Source organism: Copidosoma floridanum, unplaced genomic scaffold, assembly GCF_036245765.1.
Source record: "Copidosoma floridanum isolate Cflo_tuat_1 unplaced genomic scaffold, Cflo_Japanese_pri ptg000005l, whole genome shotgun sequence".
In the NCBI taxonomy this organism is placed as follows: domain Eukaryota; kingdom Metazoa; phylum Arthropoda; class Insecta; order Hymenoptera; family Encyrtidae; genus Copidosoma; species Copidosoma floridanum.
In genome coordinates, this window is record NW_028321882.1 from 13,268,801 (window position 1) to 13,282,390 (window position 13,590).

At 42.1% G+C, this 13,590-nt stretch overlaps 1 protein-coding gene across 1 annotated transcript; it reads left to right on the top strand.

Annotated features, from left to right (window-relative positions):
• The first annotated feature begins 8,807 nt into the window (after positions 1-8,807).
• LOC149375696 (uncharacterized) lies at positions 8,808-9,395 on the top strand. The gene has a single exon (XM_089598127.1). The coding sequence runs from the start codon at positions 8,808-8,810 to the stop codon at positions 9,393-9,395; it is 588 nt and encodes a 195-aa protein (XP_089454253.1).
• Positions 9,396-13,590: the final 4,195 nt, after the last annotated feature.

The window sequence follows — 13,590 nt, forward strand, 5'->3', positions numbered from 1 at the left end:
ATTGTATTATCAAAATTGACTTCTGTGCCGTTCCTTAATGCATTATAACTGATGACATTTATTTCTGTGCCTGAATCTAATAAAAAAATTTCCGAATCTTTTTGAAATGTTTCACGATGTAACTTAACTATTGCCAAATTTCCTACTGTTGTTTCTCGGAAGGCTCTGTACAATTCATTGCCATTATTGATGTTGAATGCTTGATCAGATTGAAACTCGCAGTTGCGTCCAAACGGCGAGTCCCGTTCTTGTTTTTTGGAGAGTTAGGGCGAGAGTCTCAGTATTGTTCTTGATTATGATTTTGATACTGTTTTTGTTTGTAGTAAAAAATTGGGGCTTATTGATGGTAAGTTTAGCCTTGAGTATGAGGAAAGAGATAATACATTTGTGGGTAGTAGGGTAAATGAAAGGGTGGTAATTGAAAATTTCAAAATTCTTGGAAATTTGGAGGGTAATTACAGTGATTAGGTTGATTATCCCAGAGTGGTGGTGCTGTATGGCTTGGTACTGTAGTACTTGATCGGCGTTAAGGTCCGTAGCTAAGTGCAGACTGTACAAATTTTCGACCATACTCGTTGAATTTTGGTTGAGTCATCTTGACATCATTGTTATCGTAAGTATGCAGGAAAGAATTTTTTATTGTGAGTCAATAAATTTTCAAAACTGACGTACTTTTTTTGGTGGTTGAACTGAGTAGAGACAGGAACAGGAATTTCCGTAACGTACGGTACCAAAGATTAAGGAGTCGTAGACGTAGAGGTCATGGGTACAGCTTTGTAAATGTACTTGCCCTGATAGTATACTGAGGCCTTACTGGTGGGGAAGTGCGTTTAGTAAGTAAAGCAGCTTTTAACGCTTCGTGGATATCCTTAGGTTTGAAAAGTGCTATACTTGATTTTTACCAGTCAGGTAAGCCATCAATAAACGTTGGTAGTGATAATTTTTTAAGTTGTGGTTTTTGTGTTGCCTTGAGTTTGTCATTATGTACTTCAGTTAAAAGAGCTGTTAAAGTAAAATATGTATGGAAAATTATTGTATGATAAAAATTTCGAACTGTTTCGTTTTGTTTTTTTGTAGTATTCAGAAGTTCTGCCATGTTTTTCATTCAGATGTTTTTTTAACTAATCAATTGATGCAAAAGTAGAACCTTATAAACTCTCTCCAGCTTTGCCTTTAAGTCTAGAAATAACTGTGTGAAGGTTCATAGATCTTTGAGTGGCTGTTATAAGAGTTCGTCCATTTTCTACATTTTGTAAGAAGTGTTTTGAAGAAGTTGAGTATCTGTCATAGAAAGGTATGTGTTAAGATGCTGAATTTATGCACATTAATAAATTATTTTCCCTTAATCCTTGTAAAACATTTAAAAACTGTTGTATACGAGAGTCGTCCACTGACGAGTTTTCTCCACTTTTTCCAACCGTTTTTATTTATTTTTTTTCTTAATTTATTCATATATCATTCATTTAAATAATAATGATATTTTTTTTATTAACAAAATGAAGACTTAAAGAACACACAAGGAATGCACATTTGTCACGACCGGACTTGTTGAAGGTATGGTCTTCACCGTTTTGTTTTAGTGTTATTTATGGGTCTCTTAGGATTCAGCTCGTAAAATTTGTTCGTTTTTTTCAGTCAAGTGAAAATAATTATTCAAACAATATGGATGATTTGCATTAATGTTAAATTCTTCATTCTTTTGATAAAACAATTAAAAACACTTATTTTCTTAGGAACAGTCCATTCAGATCACTTTAACAATATTTTGATGTTGATTGTATTACCGATAAATAACTTACATCTATCACTGATCGCTGTTACTGCTGCTTCGAGGTTGTCTCATGCTTCACGCAGTTATTTCCAGTAACTTTTTAAACTACACGAAAAAGTTCGTGGCCTGTAAGATGTTACGGTTTCTGCTCATTCTGCTATTGCCGGAACCACTTTCGGCGGGCCTTCTTTGTTATACCTTGCTTCTTAGCGTAGTCCGATATTATTGATACTCTTGAACTGCACCGTAGTTGCCTTAGCCAACACGTTATGCCTTACGTGTTCAAGGTACTTATGAGTCGTGGGAGTCAAAAATAGACTAAAACTTTGGAGGACAGGTGACAGACGTCGAGAAAGCTATATATTCTCTTGATAGTGGGTTTTTATAGAGTCAGAGCAAGTAAAAGAGGTCTTTGGTTGAATTAGGTTAACTAATAAGCAATATTTTTGCAGACTGCATTGACAGCAAAACAGTAGGCTTGTGTGATGATGTTACATGTTATGACTTGATGTATTAGAAATAAACAATACAACAGTGACAAATTGCCTTTTTTCTGACAAGTGTGACAGAATTTTTTGGGTCAGTGATGATCAAAGCTTGCATCAGCAATAAAATAACGCCAAATACAAGTTCAAGTGTGGCAGTAAGTTTACAAATTTTGAAATCAATCTTTTCGGAGATCCTACGATCAATTTTTAATATAATAAATTAATGTGTTAATTACAAATTTTGAAATCGGGATACGTTATTAGAAGTAGACAATTAACGCGCAAGTAAATTATTTATTTATACATTCAATACGATTTGTGCATTAATACATATAATGTATAATTTTAATAAATACGTGCATTGTTACAAAGAGGCTGGTTATATCATGTGAAGATATTATGAAACATTCACCTTAAAGCTTTCACATACGCATAAAAGTTACGTACAATCTTCTCTTGTTATTTGAGCTTTCTGTATATTAAGAACACGTCTTAGTAGTTGTTGCAACACTTTGGCCCGTCAAAACGAACCCCCACCACTCGGGTATGGGTCTGCTTTGACAAAGCTTCAGTGTTGCATGTAAGTATTTGTGAGGTAAGAGCATGAAAAATTGTCGAGCGGAGGGAAGAGCATGCGAAATCTAAACTCTGCAGAAAGAGAGAAAAAGAGAGAGATGCGGAGAGAGAGAGAGAATGAGACATACTAAATCTTGGAGACGTGGACATCGATGATGTGCAATACAATAAGTATTCTATAACATACGAAGTATATTGCTTGGATGGTCGCAATTTGATCTCGCAATTTGTTTCTTTGTAATAATTAGGTAAAAATAAACGGAGTCACACCGTGGGTATTTCAAATTTTTTAAAAATTTTTGAAATATGTATAACTACAATTTATTAACAAGTATTGTTCGTTATAAGAATAATTTTACACAGTTCTTATTTTATCATATGTATTATGTATTAAGTATTATATGTCATAATACTGCGATATACATTAAAAATTTACATAGTATTTCATGGTTTTTATTATAGTTTTTATACGTTACACTGTATGGATTCTCCACAAAATTATTTATCAATTACTTTATTGATGCTGCTGATACTGCAGCTCTAATTAATTACCAATAATGTTTCCAGAATATTCCATCTTTGCAGCATAAATATTTGTCCATTGGTTTTCTTCAAAATAAACAAACATTAAATACGGATCACTCCAGGGTACAACCACAGCGTAGTTGTATGTGTACCACATTAGATTATCAGATATTTACTCTTGCAGCCACATTGTTTGCAAATCGGGGAACGAAATGACGTACCCTGATAATAGCGATGTTGATTTTCGTATACTAGCACTTTCATTAGCACATTAGTCACTGATGGTCAGCTAAACGGGTATTCCCGTAATCGACGTAAATGTTGTAAGTAGAAAAACGTCCGCACAGATGGTGGTATGTAGGCTTATTGTATTACCAGATGATCTTGTTCATAACTTACAGTCGCACCTTCAAAAAGGTCCGTTGACTCAGTAGGAAGCACTATAGTAACTGACTTCTTTTTCTCTAAGTTCGTAAATCATTTTTCACACAATGTTGCAAAATCTTCGTACCTTACACCCCTTCTCCCCCCAGCACAGTGCAAAAATGCTAGGTATGAAAATAATTATACATAGATGTGAGATCAGAGAAAGATCGCACGAGAAATGAAATCGTTTTTTAGTGAGCCACGCGTCGACATAGCACATCAACACTCTAAGAACAAAAGTCAGCACATTTCTGAAAGTAAGACGTCGAATTCCCACTATGTAATATAAGGTAACGATTGTTTTATAACTGTTCTTCTCAAATTCTTGAGAAATCAAGGTGATGGATATTGTGTAAAAAATAAACAGCACATTCCTAAAAAAATAAGGAGGCAGCTGATTATTATGTGAAATAGGACAACTTTTGTCATTTATTTCAAAAACGAAGTGTTTGATTTATTATATACAAGAGTCAGCACATTCCTTGAAGTAAAGCAACGATTCTTTTGATGATTAATAAAATAAGACGTCTTCCGACTCACGAGGGAAAAAGTCGATGAATTACAATTTCTTGAAAAAATATAATATTAATAGCACAAAAAAGACGTTCAGCCCTCAGTATTGTTTCAACATTAACAATGGAACCTAATACGAAAGCTTATTTAATAAGCGTACTTAGATGTTCACTACGCTTTGCACTCGTTCGTGAACCACACATTCGTACTATGTGTGGTAGCACCTGGAGTAGTAATTTTCAATCATTATCGATCAATATAACTCAAAAAGTTGTATTTTCTTCTTTTTCATTGACGAATACAAACCCTCAGTGACATTTTTAAACGGAATCTTTTCAGTAATACAGTCGTTCACGAAACTGCTGTAAAAGCTGTTCAAAAATTTGTCAATCGTAATCACCAATTGGCGGAAAAAATCGTGCTCTGTTACCGTAAGTAAACCTTAAAATAATTGCTTTTGTTCACTTTCAGTCATTAAAAATTTAGTTATACCTAGTGATAAGACAAATGCATGATGACACACTCAGGGACGAATTAATTTTCAATGTTGATACAATCATGGAATGTACATCGACCACTATAAGTGGTGAGCAGACTGTATAACTTTATTGATTGATCAGGTATAATTTTTACATTTTTACTCGCAGAGGAAAATCCACAACCATCGACAAGCGGCTTAAGTCGACCGATATACGGAGATTTTAGTGGTGATGATGAAAAACTATTAAGTATTAATAGTAGTAGTAGTTTTTTTTTTTTTTTTTTTTTTTTTTTTTTTTTTTTTTTTTTTTTTTTTTTTTTGTGGAGGGAGGGGAAATGCATTGAGGCACACCGCAGGGACAGCGGTAGTGTAGGACTCAATGGATTTTTTTTATTAGACCACCCATACCCACTAAAACCCCCCCCCATGTCGCGTGGCTTTTGATCCACCCCGGAACCGCGTTAGCATTACTTCAGGGTGGAGCCACCAGGGAGACCATCGCGTCTCACAGCATTAACGAGCAAGCTTGCCACCAGTTGCTAGAGGAGCCAGTCCTCTCGAGTCCTGAAAAGGACTCGGGGTCCCTGAGGACCGGCACCTGTCTTCTAGCGCTTCAATGATGCTTCAACCTGCTGATGAGTATAAATACTCATCGCAGCCTGAGTCCACATCCTTTACTCAGGGGCCCCTGCTACCTGCACGGCGGCTTTTTCCTCTCCTTTCTTCTGCCGGAGGACTGACCCGATGAAACCATTCACTGCCGTCCACCCCTCCTTGCTGCTGATCATATCGGAGATGATGGTTTCGGGAGCGGGTGCCACGCCGATCTTGTCCACCAGCCCCTGGCGCTCACAGTGCCATCTCTCACACACGAAAAACGTATGTTCGACGGTATCATCCAACGCAGGGCAGTAAGAACATCTAGGAGATGCCTTCACTGCCATGCGGTGAAGATAGGCATCGAACTGACCATGCCTGGAGAGAAACTGGGTGAGGTGGTAGTTTACCTCCCCATGCCCTCTCTCCACCCATGGCCGCAGGTCCGGAATCAGGCGGTACGTCCATCTACCCACTACAGCCTGATCCCACTCCTGTTGCCACGTCGTCAACGTTTCCTCCCGTCTGTCGCTATCGCTTTGGTCGCCGGAGCCCAGGAATTTCCTTCGCCGCTCCCGCGCAAGCAACACAACGGGTATCGTTCGTGCTATCACCATAGCGGCAGCGGAGGAGACCGTGCGGTAGGCACACGCGATTCTTAAGGATCCGATGCGCTGCACCGAGGTTAGGCGCTCTCGGAGATCCTTCCTCGCAAGTGCGTCCGCCCACACCTCCACACCGTACAGCAGGATCGAGTTGGAGACCGACGCAAGGAGCCGTCTTTTGGCTTCCCGCGGGCCCCCAACGTTCGGCATTAACCGTGAAAGCGCCGCAGGGACCCCAGCGGCTTTATCGGCTGCTCTTCTGATGTGCTCCCCGAAGGTGAGTCGTGAATCGATCCACACTCCGAGGTAGCGCACCACCGGGCTCGCGCAGATTACCCCACCCGCAACGCTTAGGCAAAAGTCACCCCCGAACCACCTCTGCCTGGTGAGGACGACCATCTCCGTTTTTCCTACAGCTAGCATAAAACCGTGATCCCGGAGCCACTCCGACACTATCGCGACCGCCCACCGTATTTTGCGCTCGGCCTCCTCTCACGATCTCGCTGTGACGTGCAATGCTATGTCGTCAGCAAAGCCCGTCAGCTTGACCCCCGGAGGCATTCCAAGGCACAAAAGTTCGTCGTAGACCAGGTTCCAGAGATCAGGATCAAGGACAGATCCCTGAGCGACTCCCGACGTCAGACGCCTCTCTTTTGGTCCATTCTTCGTGTCGTACCGGAGTACTCGATCCTGGAGGTAACTGTCCAGGATCTTTCTCAGGTAGTCCGGTACATTCTGGCGCTTCAGGGCCCTCATTATGTCAGACCATTTCGCCGAGTTAGAAGCATTCTTCACGTCAAGAGTCGCCAGGACACAGACGCTCCTCGTCTTATGAGAGGGTTTCCATGCCTCCTCGACCGACCCGAGGACCTCGGCCACAGCCATAACCGTCGATCGCCCCCTACGGAACCCATACATATTTTCTGAGAGGCTGACTTCTCCTCCCAAGCGAGTTCTGATCAGCCTCTCTAGCATTTTTCCAGCATTGTTTAACATACCTAAGAGTCGGAATGACGACGGGACCAGGGGGGGTGGTTTGCCCTTGTCCAGAAGAACGAGCCTTTGGATCTTTTAACGCCTGCTGAACAGTCCAACGCGCAGGCACGCATTAAACATGTCCAACAAAACGTGTGGCTTTCCCGCAGCTATTATCTTAAGGACTTCGGACGGCACCCCGTCCGGACCAGGGGCTTTTCGCCCCGGCGTCCCCGATGCCACCGACCTCAATTCCTCGAGAGTGAAGAGAGGTACCTATCCTACACTTATGTCCTCCCCCTTCTAGCGGGATGCTCCGGAAAGAGGCAAGAGACAACTCTTTCTAAGAAACGGTGCCTCGTGGATACCTGGCGACCTCCACGAGTACTTAGCCTTACCGGCACACGCGGGGCTCTGTGTCGGCGGACTTTTATTTCCCTAGCTACTCGTGGGAACAAAATGAAGGTGAATATTTTAAGGGTTTTGGGAAAGGGTTCGATACGTGAGGGTGGTGAAGGCCATGGCAACGCAGTGGGAGAGGAGTACCAGGAAGAGGCTATCTTCTACAACTTGCTGCAGGTTTTGGTCAAGCTGGGTGGTCTTGTTAAAAAATACGGGACCACCCAGAGGGACATAAGAACTGGAGTAGAGGATGCCCTGTCCGCGGCTCAGAGCCTCCAAAGGAAGTTGGATAATGTAGCGGCTGGGGAGGGGGGATCGGGGTCCCCATCTCTCTTTTCGACTCCTTCAGGGGAGAAAAAGAGGAAGGATGTGGGGAGCTCTCCGAGTCCCACTTTTCCGGCGCGACCGCCGAAAAAAAAGACGCGGCGGTTGGAGTCCAGTCCGGATAAGAAGGAACGGACCCCGCCTGCAAAGGAAGGAAATGGAGACGGTGATCCTTCTAATCGAAAGAAGTAGAAGACCGTCTATAAAAAAAGAAAGAAAAAAAAGAAGGAGATGGAGAAAGAGGAGGGCGCTAATCCGAAAAAAATTCCGGAGGGGTGCCTGCCTCCTGGCAACGCTGGGAAGCCGCATCGGAGGGCCAGGCCAGAGGCAATCCTCATCAAGCCAGCTGAGGGTAAAAAGTACGCCGAGGTCCTGGCCCAGACGAAAAAGGTGAGCCTGGACGAGCTCGGGGTGGGGGTGGCATCGGTCAGAGAGACGAGGACGGGTGGAGTCCTCGTCGAAGTGCGAAAGGCCAACGCTGAGCGTCGCGATGCGTTCGCGGCAGCGTTAAAAAGCACTGTGGCGGATGCTGGCGGCGTTCGCACCCTCGTCCCACGTCTTGTCTGGGAAATCCGAGATGTGGACCCGACGGTGACCGAAGAGGAGGTTACGGCGGCGATGAAGGGTAGTCTCGACGGGGCTGCTCTACCAGAGATGGTCGTGCGGCTTTCGTCGAGAACGACCAGAGGAAACAGGGTCGCCTATATTGAGGCCCCTGCGTCTGCAGCGGCGGCCCTCGATAAAATGGACCACCTGCGGCTTGGCTGGGTCAACTGCAGGATTCGGCCCAAGACTAGGGCCGAGTGTTGCTACAGGTGCCTTGGGTTTGGCCACATCTCTCACCAGTGTGGCGGGCCTGACAGAGCCGGGGCATGCTTCAGGTGTGGCAAGAAGGGTCACGTGGCAAGGAGCTGCTCGCAAAAAGAAGCGAGCTGCTACCTGTGCGAGAACGTGAACCCGAGGCCGGATACCAGACATGTTGCTGGGTCTGCCAGGTGTGGAGCCCTACGGGCGGCTGTAGGAATAGCTTTGAGGAAATGGCGCTGATCCTGCAGGTGAATCTTGATAGGACCGTGCTCGCGCACGATTTGCTGGACCAGTTTTCCCGTGCCCGGGGTGTGGATATGCTCTTCATAAGTGAGCCATCCCGCACGCCACGGGGCCAGGGCTGGTACTGCGACAGGACAAAATGCGCAGCCATCCTGATTCGCAGCGAGAAGTTCTCCGTATCCGACACTGGAGGTGGAGACGGGTTCGTGTGGATCAGGTGTGGGAGTGCTTTCTATGTGAGTTGCTACATATCCCCTAACATTTCGATTGGTGTCTTTAGAGATCGGCTTGCTAAGCTCGAGGATACCGTTCGAGTGTGCAGGGAAAGTGGTGATGTAGTCCTGGCCGGCGACTTTAACTCCAAGGCCATCGCTTGGGGGGAGCCAAGAACCGACCCTAGAGGACGGGCGGTGTTAGAGATGGCTGCAAGGCTGGATCTCATCGTCATGAACTCTGGTGGTTCAGCAACGTTCAGGCGACCTGGCAACTGGGGAACGATCATCGATCTCACGCTGGTGTTGTCAGAAATGGCGGCACGGGTCTCCGACTGGCAAGTCCTGGAGGACTACACGGCCAGTTATCACCAGTACGTCAGCTTCGTGATACACGAGGATCGTGGTGCAACTTCGCGAGATGTAAGCCGAAGGCGCGTTAACGGGTGAAACGTTGCAAAACTCAACCGAGATCTGCTACTGAAAGCCATGGTTGGCGCGCCGCCTCCAGCCGATTTAAACAACATCAATCATCAAGTGGAGGCTGAGGCACTCGTGAGTAGCACTACGAGACGGGTCAAGAAATGGTGCGACGCGTGTATGCCCAAAAGGTCTGCTGGGAGGGGTCGACGTTCGTGCTACTGGTGGACAGAGGACATTGCTGACTTGCGCAGAGAGGCGCAGCATCTACGGCGTCTTGCACAGCGACACAGAACTCGCGAAGGCGCCAGGGCAGCTGCTGCCACGTACAAGGAAGCAAAAAAAGTGCTGGTGAGGGCGATCAAGGTGAGCAAGAACCGATGCTGGCGCGAGCTCATCGCCGAGGTGGACAAGGACACGTGGGGCCTGGGCTACCGGATTGCGTTAAAAAGACTTCGCGGTTCGGACCCGGCGCCGCCAATGGAATAGTAGTAGTAGAAGTAGTAGTAGTAGTAGTAGTAGTAGTAGTAGTAGTAGTAGTAGTAGTAGTAGTAGTAGTAGTAGTAGTAGTTGTAGTAGTAGTAGCAGCAGTAGTTGCAGTAGTAGCAGTAGTAGAAGTAGTAGCAGCAACAGTAGCGAGGATAATAGTAAATATTATAATAAACATCTTTTTTCTAGTTATTTTTAAAAATTCAAAACGTTTTTTAAGAATTACCGTTGCATGATGACAAAAAGGAGCGTCCACGTTTTATCATCGGAAACATAACAACTAGACGATATCGTCGATTTAATTATGAAGGACGAGAAATCCAAGGTAGATTGGCGAGACCGCCCCTAAATGTTAATATGTACGCATGGCTTAACGATTGTATGAATGATTTACATAATCATTTAGTCGAAAAAAGTAATTCTGGAAACTTTATAGATGTTACTATAAATTCGTAAATGTTTCATCTTTGGCCATTGTGGATATCTTTTAGGCCTACTCGAAATTTTATTGTTAAAGATGCATGGGATGTATTATTTAATGCCGTGCAGAGCTCGAGTGACTTAAAAATCAATGACAGTTTGTCAATTAATTGTGCCATTATAAGTGGTATCAGTGGAAGAGGACATGTAGCTTTAACTGAGAACGATGTACGAAAAAAATCAATACTAACCATCAATAACAATGTTAATCTTTGTTTACCACGAGCTTTAGCAGCAGCTTACGCTTACGTCGTCTGGGGACCAATCCGAACAGGTAGGCTACATAATTATTGGAACCTTACAAGACGCGATTATGGGCCCACTCAAAAAAGAGCTGCCAAAGAGCTTTTACAATTGAAAAAAATTTGTGTGCCTGATACAGGGTTTGGCCTTGCAGAAATTCACGAGTTTCAAATTTTTTTTTCTACTTACAAGACAGCAATTGTCGTTTATTTGTTTCCCAATTTTAGGCTTGGTCATAGTCCCCTGTACAATGGTACTCGTTTAGTTTTAGAGACTCAAGGACAAACCGATCATACGTTATGATTAATGTACGAAGAAAACTCTGAGCATTACGAACCGACACTGAATTTGCTCGGTGCAAGCGGTAGATGCTAATACTGTATACCTTGCAATAAGAGTTATTGGCGTATCGAGAATCACAGATGCTCCAACAAACGCTACAAGTGTATGCAATATCCTCTTAGTGATTTGACGGGTGCATCAATAAAGTTAAATTGGTGCCACGAATTATTTTTTAACTTCGCGTGTTTTGAAGATCATTAGAAAAACGGTTTATATAAGAAGTCTTTTACCGTTTCCGAAAAAATAAAAATTTGCCCATTATGTTGAAAAACTGTGCAAACATCAAACAAGATACATATACATCATTGCGGTATTTGTTTTTGTTGCAATTGTAAAGAGTATTTACTCGTAAATCATTAATGTCACGTTCAACCGTTAAAATTAAACAGCAAAAAACCAAATTTTTTAAAATTACTTTACGATTTTAAAACGCAACAGACGACACCTATCGTGGATTAAGAAGAGTGTAAGAAAATAATAGGTGACAATAATGATATTTCCCAAGTGAAGGGTTAAATTATGTGTGATGTGCTACCACCTAGTAATTTATATCATCCTATATTAACAGTCAAATGCATGGTAAGCTTATTTTTTCTTTGTGTCGTACATGTTGCGAAAATTTACTTTAAGAGCACTGTATCTACGATGATGAAAGAGATAGCATTTTAACAGGTACGTGGGTATCCGAAGAAGTCGAGGTGGCTGTTCACATAGGTTATGTCGTTAAAAATGTTTATAAAATATATTGATATCAAGTAACACAGTACAATCAAGAAACGAACAAAGAAAATTATTTGCACATTATATTAACGAGTTTCTTAAACAAAAAAACACTAGCTTCAGATTACCAACCAACCTGTTTATCTAATGACCACAAAGTATTATATCGACGAAATTTATAAAACTGAAGGAATAAATCTTGACAAAAATGAGATAAACCTTGATGTTGGCTAAAGATCCGTTGCAGAATTATTAGTCAATTCTTTGTGGGGTAAGTTTGGTCAACGTAAAAATGTGACAAAGACTGAGATGTTGACGATACCAGGAAGATTAATAGAATTACTTCCGAGTGCAAAAATTGATGTGAATTGTCTTTCACCCGTCAACGATGGTACATTGTACGTTAACTGGAATGATAAGACTGAGGCCTTGATGTAATTACCATCAAATAACGTTGTGGTTGCCACTTTTGTGACAGCACAAGCACGCTCAAAGCTTTTCGAGTATCTGCATTTTCTAGGAGAACGTGCTTTTTACTACGACACAGATTCCGTTTTTTATGTTTCCCGAGAAGGACTGGACGATTCACCCATTAACACGACACTAAGCAGTTTTACTGACGAATTGGCTGATAAAGGAGTTGGTACATACGGTTCTTCGTTTTTATAAGGTCAACTAAAGTCTTACGCATTTAAGATTAAAAAACTCGATGGTAGTAAAGATTATGTTTGCAAAGTAAAAGGTATCAAATCAAATTATAGCAATAGTCAAAAGATAAATTTTGATATGATTTGTGAGCTTGTTATGACTAATATTACGGAAATAAAATTGTCAAATTTTTTCATTCGTCGCACAATTTTAACGATGTAGTGACTCAACTGGATTTAAAAACATGTTGTCCAGTCTACAGTAAAAAAAATAATGACAGAATGACAACGAGTTATCCGTATGATTACAAGCGTGATGTTGCAGAAGAACGGATATAATACATCAGAGTAGGGGAAAACACTGACTTGGACGAGGTACGACAAAGCTGTTGGTTGGTGGATTTTCTTCTTCACAGCCAATGGATGAACTAATAAGCAAAAAGATGGGTTCAAAATATAGCAAAGCAGAAGCTACATTGACAAGTTCTAGGAACAATTATGAGATTATGATTGTCGAAAACTGCTTATGAAAGAATCATATGAAAAAAAAAAATATCAATAAATTCGTTTTTCAAAATACTTTTTTAAATTCAAAAAAATGGATACAGAGTCAAAAAGACAGTTAATCCAATTTAAAAAGTTGGTCCTTTTTAGGACCCTTTATAGACGTTTTTCCAAGTATAATAGAGGTATACAATAGTACAAAGCATTCGTTAACAAAGATGGCACCATCTGACGTGACTTTTTACAATGTTACGCAGGCACGTAAAAATATAAAGCAATGTTACGGCAGACATATTCATAAAAATCCAAAGTACAAGTTTGGTTAGCATCAGTAAGACTAGAAGTGTCTTAGCCAAAGGTTATGAAAGTGGTTGGACTTTAGAGTTGTTCAGAATTATATGTAGCTCTTGCACGTGATAACTTCCAGTATATTTTCTCAAAGATTATGGCTAACAAAGACATTGACGGTTTCTTTAACAAGGAAGAGTTGAGCAGAGTGCGAAAGGGATTAAATGAGAGCTTCTTCGAGGTTGACAAGATATTGAAAGGTCGGGGTAAGGGACGTTCCAAAGAACATTCGTCAGCTGAAAAGGGTATCCTGAAAAACTCCCGGGTGAAAGGTTACCATTCAAAAGATATGAAATGAAGGACGAATTTTAAGTTGTGTTACCTAGCAACAGTAGCACGCAGTATTACCCTGACAATATTATAACGCATTACGTGACAAGATTACCTCAGCAAAGTACTTTGCAAGGTCGATGGAGTGTCGGTATAACAGAGATTAAATCACCACTGACGTT

Excerpts from the sequence above, each read along its gene's own strand:
- LOC149375696 (XM_089598127.1), top strand. The coding sequence starts at position 8,808 with ATGCTCTTCATAAGTGAGCCATCCCGCACGCCACGGGGCCAGGGCTGG.